We start from the raw sequence: 16,453 nt of genomic DNA, 5'->3' as shown, positions 1-16,453 counted from the left end.
CTCCTCTCTCCGAGCCAAAGCCTTTCCAAGCTGGGGGAGAAAATCCAGAGAGTCCTAGCTTCGAATTCAGGACTGGCCATCACTAGCTGTGCAGCCTCTAAGCACATTGTACCTGCCAGGTCTTAAGAGCACTCTGTAGGCATTAATTATCTCATTGAATCCTCACAGTCCTTGAGGTAGATACCGTCATCCCCATTTTACACAAAAGGAAACTGACATTTAAAGGTTAATCCGTTTGCCCTCTCTTAAAATGTACGTTGGCCGCAGAGCTCATTATGTCCATACAAGCCTAGTAAGTCACTTTACCTCTCACTCTCTTTCCTCAATCAAAGTGCAAATAATCGCTACTGTGCTGCTTGTTGAAAGAATTGGAAATACATAAAAGCATCTAATGGTGCCTCACATATAGTAGGTGGTCCTTAATTAACTCCTACTCTACCTCCTTTCCCTCTCCCTTAACTGTACTTCTGCTTTCCGCTTCCTTTAAGGTAGGAATCTTGTCTATCTTCACCACTAGTATCCTCAGTGCCTAGAACAGTGCCCATCATAGTAGGGATCCAATACACTGAAGGATGAAGTAATCCAACATCTTTCTCTGATCCCTCCAGTCCCTGAAACCTTTCTCCTTGATATCAACAGCACTGGGTGACATCACCCAATAAATAGGATTGCATCTCATGATCAAAGGGACCATTTGGTCCAAACACCTGTCTAGATCATCTCTGCTACCTCTACTTGCACATGTCCAGAGTCAGCAAACTCACTGTCTTTCGAGACACCTTCATGCTATCTTTGAAGTCCAGTCCTGGCAGTTAGAAAGTTTTTCCTTAGGTAATATCTCTCCTAATTCTAATCCATAGGGTCATACTAAAACATTTCTAATTCCTATTTCATAGCGCCAGATCTAATGGCCCAGTTCCCTTCCTGGACCAAACAACTTTCAGATAACCTCCATTTGTGGTTCTCCACCTTTTCCCTACTCCTGACACATCAGAGGGGTACTCAGACTCCCATCAGCAACCATGGCTGGCCATGGCAGTGATAGGAATAGGAAGATGCCTGCCTCTCCCCCAAGGTATAAAGCTCTCCCTGGGGTACATTGTTAGGAAACCCCTGCAAGATGATCCTGCTTTTCCCGGATTCTGCCTTACAGTATTGTGAGCTACTGATGTACAAGTGGGGGCTCTGTTTTCTAAGTAGGCATCCTTGTGGTCCAATCTGCCAACAGCAGATGCCTCTCTGCTCTGGGATGATCCGGGAAGAAAGGCTGAAGGGCTGCTGCAGGGGCTTCAACCCAAGAACCTCCTCTGAACTGAAGCTCCACCTTTGCAGTTTTTTTTTTTTTTTTTGGCAGTACGCGGGTCTCTCACTGTTGTGGCCTCTCCCATTGCGGAGCACAGGCTCCAGACGCGCAGGCTCAGCAGCCATGGCTCACGGGCCTAGCCGCTCCGCGGCATGTGGGATCTTCCCGGACTGGGGCACGAACCCACGTCCCCTGCATCGGCAGGCGGACTCTCAACCACTGTGCCACCAGGGAAGCCCCCACCTTCACAGTTTTAAGGTGTTGCCATCAAGGGCTTTTTTGGCTCAAACACATATCCTCTGTTATTCGGGATGGCAATAATAAACTTTGAACTGGCTCTGGCTGCTTACACAATCTCACTTCATCCTGACAATGACCTGCATCTCAGTCACCCCTGTGTCCTTAGCATCTAGCGTGGTGGCTGGACTACAGAGTTGCATCAAGTTGTGTTTGGTGAACAACCTTCTGAGTCCAATAGAGATGACTCCTTTGACTCCTGGGTCTTTGACTCGCTTCTTAAAATTAAACTTACTTTCCATATGTTTATTTTAAATAAATATTAATATGCAGTTAAATTTATACCATCCCTCACAAATATCATTAATATTTATCCTTTATTAAACAGCTTAAGAAAACTTTCCCAGCTGGGAGATAAAGTCCAAACTCTGAAGATAAGCCTGAAACTTAAGGCCTTCTGTAACCTGGCCCCTGATCACCTCTCCAGACATATGTCTCACCATATGTCTCACCATATGTTCCCCCCCTGGGAAAGGCAAAGGAGGAAGGCAATTTAGTTACTACACCAGACTTTGTGTTAAAACACCAGGTTCAAGTCCAAACTCATCCTAAGTAGCAGTGAAACTTTGGACAAATCATTGCACTTCTTGTTTTCTGACTGTAAAACAGGAAGAAAACCAGCCCTTCTGGGGCTTCCCTGGTGGCGCAGTGGTTAAGAATCCACCTGCCAATGCAGGGGACGGGTTCGAGACCTGGTCCAGGAAGATCCCACATGCCGCGGAGCACCTAAGCCCGTGCGCCAAAACTACTGAGTCTGCACTCTAGAGCCCTTTTGGTCACAACAGTCACATTGCCTGCCTACCTCCCAGAAAGGCTCTCCACTGAGCAAAAACTGCTCAGTTTGCAGTGAAATACAATGCAGAGTGTCTTACTTAAGCTTCAAATTGCAAGAATGGCAGGGGCCACAGACACCAGCACCATCATCCTCTACAATCACTCTTCATCAGTCATGTTTCATTAGCCTTTGTTTAACCTCTACGAATCTGTGGGAAAAGAAAATATAGGGCTGGGAATTAGAATAACAGAAGTGGGTTCTGACCCAAGGTCTGCAACTAGGTATCACTGTGATTTTTTTTATTTTGCAAGCACGATTTTCTTCAAGTCTCCTTCACAAAGTCGCATGAGCTATAATAGGTGAAACACTTAGAAAAGTTAAATCCATCTGACATATGTAAGGCTTTATTATTATCTCTGACCTCCTCCCTTTGCCTTCACTGCATATAAGGCATCGCAGCAGTCTTGGCCCTGGAGAGATGAGTGTGGGTAACAGCTCTCAGCCTGAGTGGGTGTCTTTGCCTCCCAAAGTTAAATATAAATGATTGGGGGCTATCTGCTGCTTTGGATCATATTTACTTCTGCTCTTGCCACTGATATAAAAACCAAAAGTTAACTATATTTAGCTGTTTTATTTGTTTTGTTTCCCTGAGTCAGATGGGAACTATTTCTTCCTACTCTATTCCTCTTCCCACGTTGAGAGTTTCCCAAAGGCAAAGATTATTTCCCTTTTTGGCCATTGGAGCTCTCTGATGATAAGAATTTGTCCTTCCCTCACCACCCACCATAACCCAACCTGAATGGGAAATCTCTAGGAATGCGACCCTTGTCTTTGGGCTTTGCTTCAAGAATCAGGTGCGATTATTCAGTCACAGGAGTGAGACCCAAGGGAGTGGACCACTCAGTCAAGGGTAAAAATAGCTTAAGATGTCAAAATTACCTTCTAATAACTGATTTCCTTGGGTAGATGTATCAGACAATGGGACTCTTGTGGTGGTGAAAAATTCAGAGGGCCTAAGACAGATCCATATTTGTACACTGATTTTGCCACTTATTAGCTATGTGATTGTGCAATTTACCGACCAATCTGGGCCACATTTCTTGTCTGTGAATAACGGGAACAGTGCCCACATTCTAGGCTTGTTGACAGGATTAAATGAGATGTACTAAAAGCCTTACCACAGAGCCTGGCATGTAAGTGCTCATTAAGATTAATTGTGAAGGGTTGCTGCGGAGAATGAAAGGGACTGTGGGTGTGGAAGAGCTTCAGTATCTTCCGGCCAATTAAGCAGCAAGGCCTGACAGAGCAGTCAGATGTCCTTGCTGAGGATCACTGTTCCGCACATCACAATTCACCGCCTCTCAAGAGGCCTCGAGCTACCAACGACCAGGGGCTGCCCAGAGTCCCGAGTGAGGAAACGCGGCCAGGAGCCAACCTGGCTTCTTGCAGTAAGGGCTCTTCAAGAAGGCCCTATGCATTTGGGCTCCCAGTGGGGCACTGCCGCGGGCTTCAAGGCCTCCTACTTACCCGGGAATGGTAACAGTCCTTAACGGCAGCCAATAACGGCTCACCTGTGGCCCAGACACTAGCAAGGGCGGGACGAGGTCAAACCTTGGATTTTGGAGCCCACGCCCCAAACCCTAGACCTGCATTGAACTACAATTCCCAGCATGCCACGCGGCCGCCCGGGTGGCGGAGCGTGGGCCTCGCCAACCTTGGGCCGTTCTTTCTTCCCGCGCGGCCGAACTCCCAGAACTTCCGGGTAGTGCGGTCTTCCCACCCATGACAGCCTCCCCTCTTGATTTCTGGGTATTGTAGTCCATCTTGTTCCGGTTTCCTGGGAATGACCTTCTCCTAGCTACGGATACCTTCGCCACAAAAACTACAAAACCCAGAGTGTCGCGCGAGTTCCCCTCGTCCAATAGGAACCCCCCATGTAGTGAGGCGCGGAGGCCGGCTCTCGCAACTCAAGATGGCGGACGAGAGTGATACAGCAGTGAAGCCGCCGGTACCTCCGCTGCCGCAGATGATGGAAGGGAACGGAAACGGCCATGAGCATTGCAGCGATTGCGAGAACGAGGAGGACAACAGCTACAACCGGGGGTAACAAGATCCTCGGAGTCCAATTCCCATCCAGTCCCCCACAACCTGGGTCTCTGGGGTGCGGGGAAGTCATCGGGAGCTTAGTGTATCCCCACCCCCACCTTCTTATTGGCTGAGACATTGGAATCCTGCCTGGCGATTCGTTGCTGTCTTTGTCATTTATCAGGGGTGGGTGGTTAGTATATTAAGACCCAGAGACATTCAATACTTTTATTATATAAAAGTTCTTCTGTGTAATGTTCCACTCGTGTGGCTCAGGCGCGTCCGAGGAAAAGAGCATGTTGGACGATGGTCTTCAGTGGCACAACACAGGTCAATCTAACAGTGCAGTTCAAAAGGAACGTTACTTATAAGGTGTGTGAACAACGTGATTAGCAGTAAACGAATAATAAAACGTTTCACTGCAGTTCACCTTCAATGAGGAAATTCATCAGGCTATACCAACCATAATTATGTTGTAAAATATCACTACTAGAGAATCCCAGGATATAAACTCACCTTATAAACCCTGCGTAATTACTGTATGATAATGTTTGGATGTATACCGTGTCTGTTGCTCCAAATAATCCATAAGTTTCCTGAACAGCACATAATTAGGTCTTCCAGTATCTTTGCTCTGTTAACTTTGCGAAGTAGCCTGGCGCTTCGAGAAATTGAGTGATGGTGCTTCATTGGACAGTGTTTGGAAGTGGGTTTAATACTGCATCTCCTGTACTTGAGGGTCTTGCCTACTGGTAACTGTTCCTCGGGTAGAATAAATGCATCAGGCGTTTGAGTGTTGAGCTTTCAAATCAGTGTTCAGTCTTGCAAGCCACACCCTATGATTTCTCTTTCTCCATATTGTTAACAGTGGCTGGCGCTGACGCTTGCTCTCCCTGTCTATATTTACATATGTGTTTTCTAACGGAAAGTCATGAGAGACTGTTTTGGATGTATAACTTTGGCTGAGTCTTTGGTAGTCTGATTTTCATAGCCATCCTGTCATTTGCTGTATCGGTTGGTGGTAGTTCTGGAGGAAAAAGTAGAAAGTTGAGACCTTTGGATAAACTTTAAAGAGAAATTCTGCTACCTTAAGGCAGCGGGAGAACAAAGGATTATTTAAGTGGTTTATAAGTGGCTTGTGATGAAATCTTAGGTTAAAAGATCTAGCTTTATGTTCTTCAATCAGCTTTAAAAACCACAAGAAGAATGTAGGGGAAAAGGAAGCTTGTCAAATTTGGTTTTTATAGGACTGTGTTCTTTTGCACACAGATCTCATGTAATGAAAGCCTTGTTTGGAAGTGTGAGATTCCTGAGAAAGGAAGAGCTGAGAAAGAGGAAGTAGGAACAGGAAGGAGGGAAAGTGCAGCCCTTCTGAGTAGAGATTCCAGTCATGTGAGAGTTCTTGAATTTGAAATTCGTTTCAGAAGTGAAAGTATGGCTTCATCTTTGCTGTGTGTGTAGTTGCTTTTAGTTTCAATGCTAAACTGTCACCTTAACCAGTGTCTGTAGCTCGTTAATTGGTTTATAGTCTATGAATCACTTTGCAAGACTGTTTGGCGGAAAGTTCTGTGTTTTATTTAAAGTACAACAAAGTGGTAACCTAAAAAAAAACCTTTGGAGGTGTGTTGTTGTTGTACATGGTTATGGTCTGGGTGAACAAATTCAGTTTTTTAGCAGCCCGAATCTAGATATCTGTATAAATAAGTTTGGAGGTGGCAGGTGAAAAACAGAGGACCCAGCCTGGAGGACAGGGTCTAGTTCTGACACTTAGAATCTGGGATGGAGTCAACGTTTTTCCATCAGTTGTCAGAGGAGACAGTTTTGGGAAGAAGCTGTGTGGTATGATGGGAAAAGCATAGACTTTGGAATCATTCAACCTGAGTTCAAAGCCTGGTTCTGACACTTAATAGTCCTGTGACCTTGGGAAAGTTAGTTAGCCTCCAGTTGTAAAGATTAAATGACATAATATCTGAAGCAGCCTTCCCCTTTCCTTTTATTCTTCAAATCTTCCCTGTTCTCCTTCCCCCAGCTTGCCCCCCCATCACATACTGTATTTTTTTTTGTAGCTTTTATCATGACAGTAGTTAAATAACATTCATGTTCAGTCCATGTCTTACCTACTGTGAGGTCTCAGAACAGGGATCCTGTCTTTGAGATGCCTGGCAGTTAGTGGGTGTTAATGAGTGTTTGCTGGATGAATGAATGACAAATGTTGAAGTTCGTAGCCCAGTGTTAGTGGAGCTTCATTTCTCCTCACTGAGGGGAAGGAAGGATGTCATATTTTCTTACATGTACACTTCCTTTTCGCAAATAAGTCTCGTAAGCCTTACTACAGTTTTTGTGAAATAATCCACAGATATCAAGGATCCTTCAATTTTTCATGGTAGTTTTCCACTGTTTTTTGGCTTCTTGAAATTTTTCTTGCCTTTACTTAATATTAGTTTAAATGTTTTCAAAAGTGATAAAAGAATTGAAGGGAAATATCTCCTTTTCATGCTAACAGTTCTAAAAGACAGTATGCAATAAAAGTTAATGATAGTTCAAACTAACCCTGGTTCTCTTGGGCCTTTCAGGATGGGCTCAGTGCTTCACACTAATGAAGTGAAATGCGTTCATGTACTGGAATAATAGGAAATACAGTTCTGCTAGTTCTTACATCCCTTCTTTGTGTAGAAGTTTAGTTCTTGATTTTTTTAGTCATGTGTTTCTTCCATAATTAAATATTTGGTGAGTATAAATTTCAAGTATACATATAAGCATACATGTGCACATGTGTGCACATATAGTATATAGGTGTGTGTGTGTGTGTATGTATCTGCCTGCAGTTTTTCTATCTGCTATTTTTTTTTAAATCCACTCAACAGAGGAAAGAAAGAGGGGTAGCATTCCACCCCTCCCCCTCCCCAGTAACTTGCCTGGCATAAGTTACTGTGAGCAATTGAGTGGAGAGTCAGACTAAGATCATCTTTATGCTGTATCTCCCTGCAGGTCATGATTCACCTATGGGTTTAATTTGCTTGTTTGGTTTTTTCCCTTTTTAAAATTAAAAAAAAATTTTTTTTTTTATTGGAGTATAGTTGCTTTACAGTGTTGTGTTAGTTTCTGCTTCTTGTTTGTTTTTAGTGAGAAACTTATCACTAAAGGATAAATCTTATCAGCTGGCAGTAGATTTTAATTGTGCGATAACAAACAAGTAAAGTTTATCTGGGTGTTTTGGAAAGGGAAAACTTTTAGACTATTTTGTTTGTAGGATTCGTTCCTAGAATTTATTCTTCAGTGTCATCGATACCACTGAGATGCTGGGAAGCCATGGATCAAGAATGCTTTGCTAAGGGATGTCTGTTTCCCATTCTGTTCTCTTACTCCATGGGGACAGGTTAATATGGGTTCTTAAAAGTTTTCTTCACTTCCTAATCATGAGATATTATCCTTTATGAAGAAACTTAAGAGAAAAGAAAGGTCTTTTTGAATGGAATTCCATAAAGCTATCCTTACTTGCTTCTGTTTTATTCTTCAGATTCTCCAAGAGTGGCTCTTTCCACATTTATTTGACGGCTTATAGCTGTATCTGGCTCTTAGAAGAAGAAATCTTTTTAGTTCCTTTTTCTTAATTTCTCTCTTCAGCTTTTGGTTTTTCAAAACTAGATCAAAGCAGAAATGAAAAGAGAGACCTCATCACTGATATCAAATAAGTGTTCTAATTTTATTTCCCAATTAAGTGGCAATTAAAAAGAAACTAATCAAGAGCTGCTTCAGAGAGAAGGGACTGGAGAGCAGAAGAAATGAAAAGTAAATGAGAGCCTATTTCAGGGAGACTGCTGTTCATGGCAAACCAGTTTTGCTGATTTTTCACATTGTTTAATGTGCTCACTCTAAAATTTCCCAGCTTTACTAAGTCTGCCATTAACCCTTTCCCCGCAGAGTCCATAAGTTTTGGGACCATAAATTTAGTAACTTTAGGAGGATGCTGCTTTAGCTCTTCCTTTTAACCTTTTATCTGAAATCTCTGCCCTGTAAGCCTCTCTTCCAGTTCCCCAAGGACGGTGCTCTTGTGATTGTTGCATTTAAGGCACACAAACACTATGTTCTCTCTTGAGAGCACAAAACAGAACGAAACTAATATTCTTCAACAGGGTCGGTACTTGCTTCAGAATTTTTTCTACTGCTGCTTTCTTCGAGAGGGAGCTAAGGAGGGTTCACTGTTGTTAAGTGTTCAATAAATGTTCTCTGTTGCTAGCATTACTATGTGCTGGGCACTGTGCTAAGCCCTTTACATGGATTATCTCATGTAGACTTCCCTTATAAAGACTGATTTAGCTTTTGTAATGAGGCTTGGGATTTGCAAATCCACCTCTCCCTTTGACACCCAGGAGGATCCATTCTGAACTTGCTGGATTTCTTTTCCCTCCTACATTGACTCCTTCCTCCTGACTCTGCAGCAGTGTGAGTCCTGTCTTTGGATGCATTCAATAACCCACGGACTTTCCCAAACTAGGGAGCCCGTTGGTGATGGAGGTGACTGGCCCCTTTAAACCGTCCTTGATAGACTGATATCTTTTTCAGAGTTCATTCCAGTGTGTGAAATGGCTGCCAGCATTGAGTCACTGCTCTGAAAATTACTGAAAATGGTCTCTGAACCGCATTTGACTTGACCTAGGAGTTGCCAGGTTACAGTCTAGCTCACCAAACCAACCCAGAGTATGTAGAATTTACATTTCTGTCTCATTCCCACTGTAAACTACTTAGTGTATCAGAGCTTTTGTGACCCGTAAAAACCAGTTTTCCTTCATGACAGGAATTGGCTTGTGCGCGCTCAACATTCTGGCTAACCATCCCCGGGAGGGCAGAGGGTGGCAGTAAAAGCAGTAATCCTTGCCACAAACTGCTGTTCTTTTCACAGGCCTCCTGGGTACCTTGATGGCAGTAGTAGAGTGTTTTTATTTTTACAGTAATTTAGGACTCACAAGCAGCTTTTTATAAGAATAACTGATTGGTGGGAGTTTGCAGAGTTTGGGGGATTGCGTTAAGGGATCCTGCAGTCTCAGCACGAGGACCGGCAGCTGATACAGATTCATGCCATATGGTTTCTACCAGGGCCCCCTTGTAAATGCCATTGCATTCACCTGGCTTTGGGCCTTCTGAATACTGTACCGATAGGATTGCTGGTAAATCATACCTCATGAATAAATTGATTTGCAGAAGGGGAGTTCCCTGGCGGTCCAGTGGTTAGGACTTTGTGCTTTCACTGCTATGACCCCGGGTTCAGTCCCTGGTCCAGGAACTAAGATCCTGCAAGCCACTGGCATGGCCAAAAAAATTTGATTTGCAGAAGGATTTCCTGATGTCTACAAGTAGAATCAAAAGGATGTTAGAGGCTAGGATTTATTAAGTTTCTCTGGAAATTTTGAATTTTAGCCTAAAAAATTAACTTCCAGATTTTAGGGGTAGAAAACAGGTAACCAAAACTCGTGAATTTTATTTTCTGAACTCTTTTTTTCTTTTGATCTCATAATCAAAAGTAAACCATGGGGCTTCCCTGGTGGCGCAGTGGTTGAGAGTCCGCCTGCCGATGCAGGGGACACGGGTTCGTGCCCCGATCCGGGAAGATCCCACATGCCGCGGGGCAGCTGGGCCCGTGAGCCATGGCTGCTGAGCCTGCGCGTCTGGAGCCTGTTCTCCGCAACGGGAGAGGCCACACCAGTGAGAGGCCCGCGTACCACAAAAAAACAAACAAACAAAAAACTAAACCATGGTCTGTGTTTAAGACATTGGAACCGTTTGAAGTCGTTAAAGTGGAGCTTTTTTGTTTTAACTCTTATAGAAATAGAACAGGTCCTAAGGAGGGAGAAGACAACGAATAAGAAAGTTGATAATTTAATAAGAAATTTGATAATTTAAAATCTCAAACAGTGGCTCAAAAGAGCACAGCATCTCCACTGCTTTCATAGAATGTTAACACAGCTGTCCTATGGAAACATTGCTAAAGATGTTTTGCTGACCCTCTTTTGGGTTCTAGCTTTTCAGGGTTTTATTTTAGTCTGTTATGCCTGGAAAGCATCAGTCAGGCACATATTTGTTGAACTGTCAACTGTGTGCTCAGCATAACTAGGGATGCTGTGGGAAACAGCTGTGAAAGATATGGTCCCTATACCAGGAAAATTTTTATCTCATTGAGAAGCCAGGCAGCAACACATTATATATATAAAGTATTAAATTGTGTGGGAGATCATAATCTTAAAACAGATGGACATCAATGAGAATGAGAGCTGGAGGAGTCAGGGAGGCTTTCTGGATAAAACATGGCTCCCTCTCCTCACTGCCTTTACTGTCTGCTCCTCTGATACGCAAGAATTTGTTTTAGGGCTTTCGAAGGTTCTCAGATAAATTCTCACAGGGAATGAGACTTCAGTGTTTGGGGAGGAATGGGCCAAGTGGTTAGATTGGTGACTTGTCCCTGGGTACTAGTTGGTTAGTTGATGCCTCAGGTCCCTGGGCCTTGGTTTCCTCTTCTGTAAACAACAGGTTAAGCCAGATGGCCCTGAGATTCCTTCCAGCTCTGGTGGTTTAGCTCCGAGGAAAACAACTTCTGTCCCTCAGCCACGCACCTTTGAGTGGATTTTGTTATCAGTAGGATTAAGAGGAGGCCTGTGTCATGGACCTGCGCTGCTGCTGTTATTTGGAGGTTGGCAGCTCGAGCTGCTCTCTGTCAGCTTGCCCTTCCCTCCCACCAGCACACACTCTGGTGCTGCATTCTATTTCTAGAAATAAGTACAGAAGTTCATTTTCCATCTCCTCCCCCAGCCCTGACTTTATTTTATTATTTATTTATTTACATTTTATTTTTGGCAGCGTTACGTCTTCATTGCTGCACACAGGCTTTCTCTAGTTGCGGCGAGCGGGGGGCTGCTGTTCGTTGCGGTGCGCAGGCTTCTCATCGCGGTGGCTTCTCGTTGCAGAGCACGGGCTCTAGGCGCGCGGGCTTCAGTAGTTGTGGCACGCAGGCTCAGTAGTTGTGGCTCGCGGGCTCTAGAGCGCAGGCTCAGTAGTTGTGGCACACGGGCTTAGTTACTCTGCGGCATGTGGGATCTTCCTGGACCAGGGCTCGAACCCGTGTCCCTGCACTGGCAGGCAGATTCTTAACCACTCCGCCACCAGGGAAGTCCCCAGCCCTGACTTTATACCAGAGCATCCATAGGATTTCTTATATGTTTGAACTTAGAATATTTTGACCTTCATTTAAAAATGACATTTCTTGATTACTTTACTTCTCTGTTCCTGGTTTGTCATTCTGCTCATTCATCCCATATTCACTAGGTTGGTCGTTAGTGACTTGAGTTGATCAACTTTAGAATGTACATCTCAAAATTTTTATGTGAATTCCCATCTCCCTTTCCACTGCAGGCAACCCCCCCCCCCAAAAAAGGGGGCAAGTTTCACTAATTCTCTGCTCATTATTTTGGAACCAAATGAACCAAAGTTAGACTTTGATTTGCTGTATTCCAAGGTTTTGGCCAGTCCCTTTGAAGTATGTTAAGGTGACTGGCAGGTTTAGAGAGATCTCTGAGAGATTTCTGTTTTAATTTGTGGAGTCCCAGCATGCCCAGGGATACTCACCCAGTGGGTATGGACTCCAGGTCCCTTTAAAAATGAAGCCAAATTCTTTTGAGAAGGACCAGCCTAGCTTCCATGGGGTCGTTTGGTTTGGTTCTTCCCAAATCCAGATTGAAGCCATCCTGTGAAATGGTATTGGCTTCCTAAAGACCTGCTCTCAAGGCCTCTGAGCTTGGTTTCTCATGGATAATTAAAGGTATTATAATCACCTGGAGAGCTAACCCTACTGTGCTCCTTGGGAGTCTCTTCTCCGAGTCAGTTGTCTTCCTGTTTGGGTTGTTGACTGTCAAACCATGTTGAGCTCATAGTGTTCTCATGAATATGGCTCAATACCTGGTAGCTCAGTGACAGTGACTTTTTTTAAACTTTCCTTTGTTCTTCAGGTGTCTCCGTATTCTTGATGTACAAATTGAGACAGGATCGTTGCTCAGTAGCTGCATGTGCAAATTCAAGCCAATCCAAGGAAAATGAAAGTAGCTCTTTGGTTCTAGTTTGGGTCTTGGAGTTTGCTGGGCACTTTTATTAATAATGCATAAAACAGAACAAGAGTTCTACTCAGGGTCTGTCCACAAAAATGGGGTCCAGAAAGAGATGGCTACACGGAAGTGGCTCCACTGAATTGCAAGAGCAAAGGCAGGAAGGGAGTTTTTAGCGATTTTGCCTATTTGTGAAGATGTCTACAGTCGGAGGAAGTAATTTCTTCTATTTTCCTTATGTGAAATTGTGTTTAGTAAGTATTCAGTTAGTTAATATGCAGCAGTTCTACACTTTAACCTTTCTGATTCTTTTTTCCATAAAAACAGTTCTTATGGTAATTCATATACAGGGACCAGATAATTCATTCCATAAGTTGAAATGAATAAGGACTTATAAATTGTATCAACAGTGGAATGCTGCTTTGTCTCCTACCATCAACCAGCTTTTTGTTTTTTTAAATTTATTTATTTTTGGCTGCTTTGGGTCTTCATTGCTGCGCACAGGCTTTCTCTAGTTGCGGCGAGTGGGGGCTACTCTTCGTTGTGGTGCGTGGGCTTCTCATTGCGGTGGCTTCTCTTGTTGTGGAGCACGGGCTCTAGGCATGCGGGCTTCAGTAGTTGCAGCACGCAGGCTCAGTAGTTGTGGCACACGGGCTTAGTTGCTCTGTGGCATGTGAGATCTTTCTAGACCAGGGTTCGAACCCGTGTCCCCTGTATTGGCAGGTGGATTCTTAACCACTGAGCCACCATGGAAGTGCCCATCAACCAGCTTTTAAACCTTATAATGCTGCATACAATCCGGAGACTGAAGTGAGACTGTCTCTGGAATCAGAAAACCACACAGGCTTGTCATAGGCTGCGAACAGGCCTGTGCATAATAACAAAATTGAGATAATAAGAGGAAAGCTTTATCTTCAGTCTGTAAATGGCTTTATGGTTCCTATTCTTTGCCATGGCCTTGGGGGTTTTGCTGAGCATCTGGTTTTAAGGTGTTTACCTTATTCCCCCTCTGAATGTTATCGGTCTTCCTTCCGTGTTATGCCTTGTGTGTCCCATTAATATGGTATCTAGGAGGTGCACTTGCATCTGGATGTCAGAACCTTACACTTCGACTAAAGTCAGGACCTTACTTGCTCTCCCTGACTTTAGTCTTTCTGCAACAGGGGCCTGGTGAGAGGCCTGGCCCCACGGGTGCAGGCACAGTTATTCCCGAGCAGGGGAAGTAAGGGTGGATGAGCTAGATGGGAACTGAATGTGATGGGCCGAGGGGAAAGCGGGGCTTGATACCTTCCAGAATAAGAAGCTGCTGTCACTGTAGGCTTTCAAGCGTGGGAGGGACTCATGGAAAGCCATTTTCACAGAGGTGAGTCCCACTGCTATGTAGAGTTTAGGAGGAGGCAGAGAAGTTGTGATGTCAGGGAGATCCAGGAAAGGCTGGAGATAACTTTAGTCCAAGTGCAAGCTTGTGAAGTCTAGATGCAAGCACTCCTAACCAGACTAGGACAAGAGAAATCTGAGGACATTCTGCAACGGGAAATAGCAGCACGTTGCCTTCTCCCTATACAGTACCACGTGCTATGAGATGATAATTAATATTCATAATAACTCCAAGGCACTTTAAGACCATGAAGCCTTTCTGAATTATAAAATAAAGCTTAAATGATACTTACCATATGGTATGTAAAATGTATTTTATACTGTTTGAATTCTTTGAAAAATTGATTATCTAGACTGTACAGCTAAAATAAAACCCTGCACTTAGCTGATTCTGCAGATTAGGGTTCACTGTACCCTTGTGTTCGACTCCTAATTTAGACTTTTTAATGGAAGATTTCAAGGGAGGATGGCAGAGTAATAGTCCGGCATTACTCCCAGTCTGACAATGCCCAAATCAATTTAGACATGGCAAAAACCAACTACAACAGTAAATTAGGGGGCTTCTCTGGTGGCGCAGTGGTTAAGAATCTGCCTGCCAATGCAGGGGACACGGGTTCAAGCCCTGGTCCAGGAAGATCCCACATGCCGCAGAGCAACTAAGCCCGTGCGCCACAACTACTCAGTCTGTGCTCTAGAGCCCATGCACCACAACTACTGAGCCTGCCCTCTAGAGCCTGTGAGCCACAACTACTGAAGCCCGTGCACCTAGAGCCCGTGCTCTGCAACAAGAGAAGCCACCGCAATGAGAAGCACGCGCACCTCAATGAAGAGTAGCCCCTACTCGCCGCAACTAGAGAAAGCCCACACGCAGCAATGGAGACCCAACACAGCCATAAGTACATACATACATACATACATAAATCTATTAAAAAACCAGTAATTAGGAAAGCAGCCTGCAAGCTGAACCTTAAAATTCATCAATAAAATGAAGGAAACCCAGAATCAAAACTATTATCCTAAAATCAACAGGAATTGGGAAAAAACATTTGGGAGCAAATGAATGGAAAATGTTAGCAAAACACAGTATAATATATGATTTGTGTCTCAAAAATATTGGGAGACAATACAGAAAACGATAATGAAAGCCTGTAGGAAACTGTTAAATGTGGCTAAGAAACTGTTTTTGCTGCCTTCATTGGGTGACTCATGCAGAGGGAAAGCAGCATGAGAAATCCCCATTACTGTGGTTCACAGGCACACACGTTTCATGTAAATCTCCTCTTAGCAGGGGTGGCTGGGTGTTCATTGTTGTTGTTTTCCCAAGATTCCTAGTGCGTGTTTTGCTGGTGGTGATCACCCAGTCTGAGCCGGCTGGTAGTTGTTCTCAGTCCTACAGGCCTGATTTAGGCATTTCTCATGAGCGTTTGACTATTTTGGACACAGATCACAGCCACATTAAACTACCTTTTTCCTTGTTCCTGCCTCCCTTTCCAGTACTGCTTTGTGCTTTAGGTCCAGATGGGGCAACTCAGAAAACCTAATGCGTCAGGAGGGTGGGAGCGGAAGTGAGGGAGAGTTTCCAGAAGACCACTTTGGGCCGTCATCCCTTTAAATTCCAGGCTCTAAGGAAGTGTTGGTGGTATGAATGCCCTGCTAACAATTATCATTTGCCTTTGCTGCCAGCAACCTGGCAATCTAAAGAAAATAACCATTGGAATTCCCTGACTGTCCAGTGGTTGGGACTCCACGCTTTCACTGTTGTGGGCCCAGGTTTGATCCCTGTGGGGAACTAGGATCCCGCAAGCCACGTGGCGCGGCCAAAAATGAAAGAAAATAAACCGCATAAAATAAAAGCAAGAACAGAAAAGGTCCTTTCAAACAAATAGGCCATCCTTTGCACATTGCTCCCTCCCTGGGCTCTGGTGGGAGTGGAGAGGAGAGCTGTGTCTGCGGGTGTCCTCCAAGTGCCCCTCCTGGGGCCTGGACTCTCTGGTCTGCTTCTGAAGCCAACAGGCTTGATTAAGGAGGGTCTGGCTCTACAGAAAGCTCTTTGTCAGTGTAGCTCAAAACAGATGATTTTTTAAAAACCCTGCATCAGTATTTACTTTGTCTTACAGTGGTTTGAGTCCAGCCAATGACACTGGAGCCAAAAAGAAGAAAAAGAAACAAAAAAAGAAGAAAGAGAAAGGCAGTGAGACAGATTCAGCCCAGGATCAGCCTGTGAAGGTAACAAGGAGGCTCTGTTTTCTGGTGACAGAGTCGCTTTTTCAGATGAGAGGGTGTTGGGGTAAATGTATAGGAACAGTGTGGATTGACAGTCTCCACTGGTATTACTTCGAGAGGGAGGAGTTGGATCCCTCTGCTGCCCTCTGCTGCCCTAGACCTAGGTGATGAAACTGCTGTCCTACCTTAAAAGGCACAGCACGTTAGACACTGACTCCCAAGCCTGGTGCCCCCTCAGAATTTATAGGTGCGTACCTGCATGGGGTGTTGTGCCGCGTGCCACAGAGTGACTCCCTTGTGACCGCC

At 44.4% G+C, this 16,453-nt stretch overlaps 1 protein-coding gene across 1 annotated transcript in view; it reads left to right on the top strand.

Annotated features, from left to right (window-relative positions):
- The first annotated feature begins 4,342 nt into the window (after positions 1 to 4,342).
- The window catches only part of NMT1 (N-myristoyltransferase 1), a 32,828-nt gene continuing 20,717 nt past the window's right edge, over positions 4,343 to 16,453 (top strand). The window contains exons 1-2 of the mRNA XM_082860027.1: positions 4,343 to 4,478; positions 16,042 to 16,150. Of these exons, the coding sequence (XP_082716153.1) occupies positions 4,348 to 4,478; positions 16,042 to 16,150 (240 nt within the window). The 5' untranslated portion in view covers positions 4,343 to 4,347. The remainder of the gene's footprint in view (positions 4,479 to 16,041; positions 16,151 to 16,453) is intronic.

This window comes from Leucopleurus acutus (genome assembly GCF_964270905.1).
Source record: "Leucopleurus acutus genome assembly, chromosome: 19".
NCBI lineage: Eukaryota > Metazoa > Chordata > Mammalia > Artiodactyla > Delphinidae > Leucopleurus > Leucopleurus acutus.
Note: the sequence above shows the minus strand (reverse complement) of the source record. Positions and strands in the feature narration are given on the sequence as shown.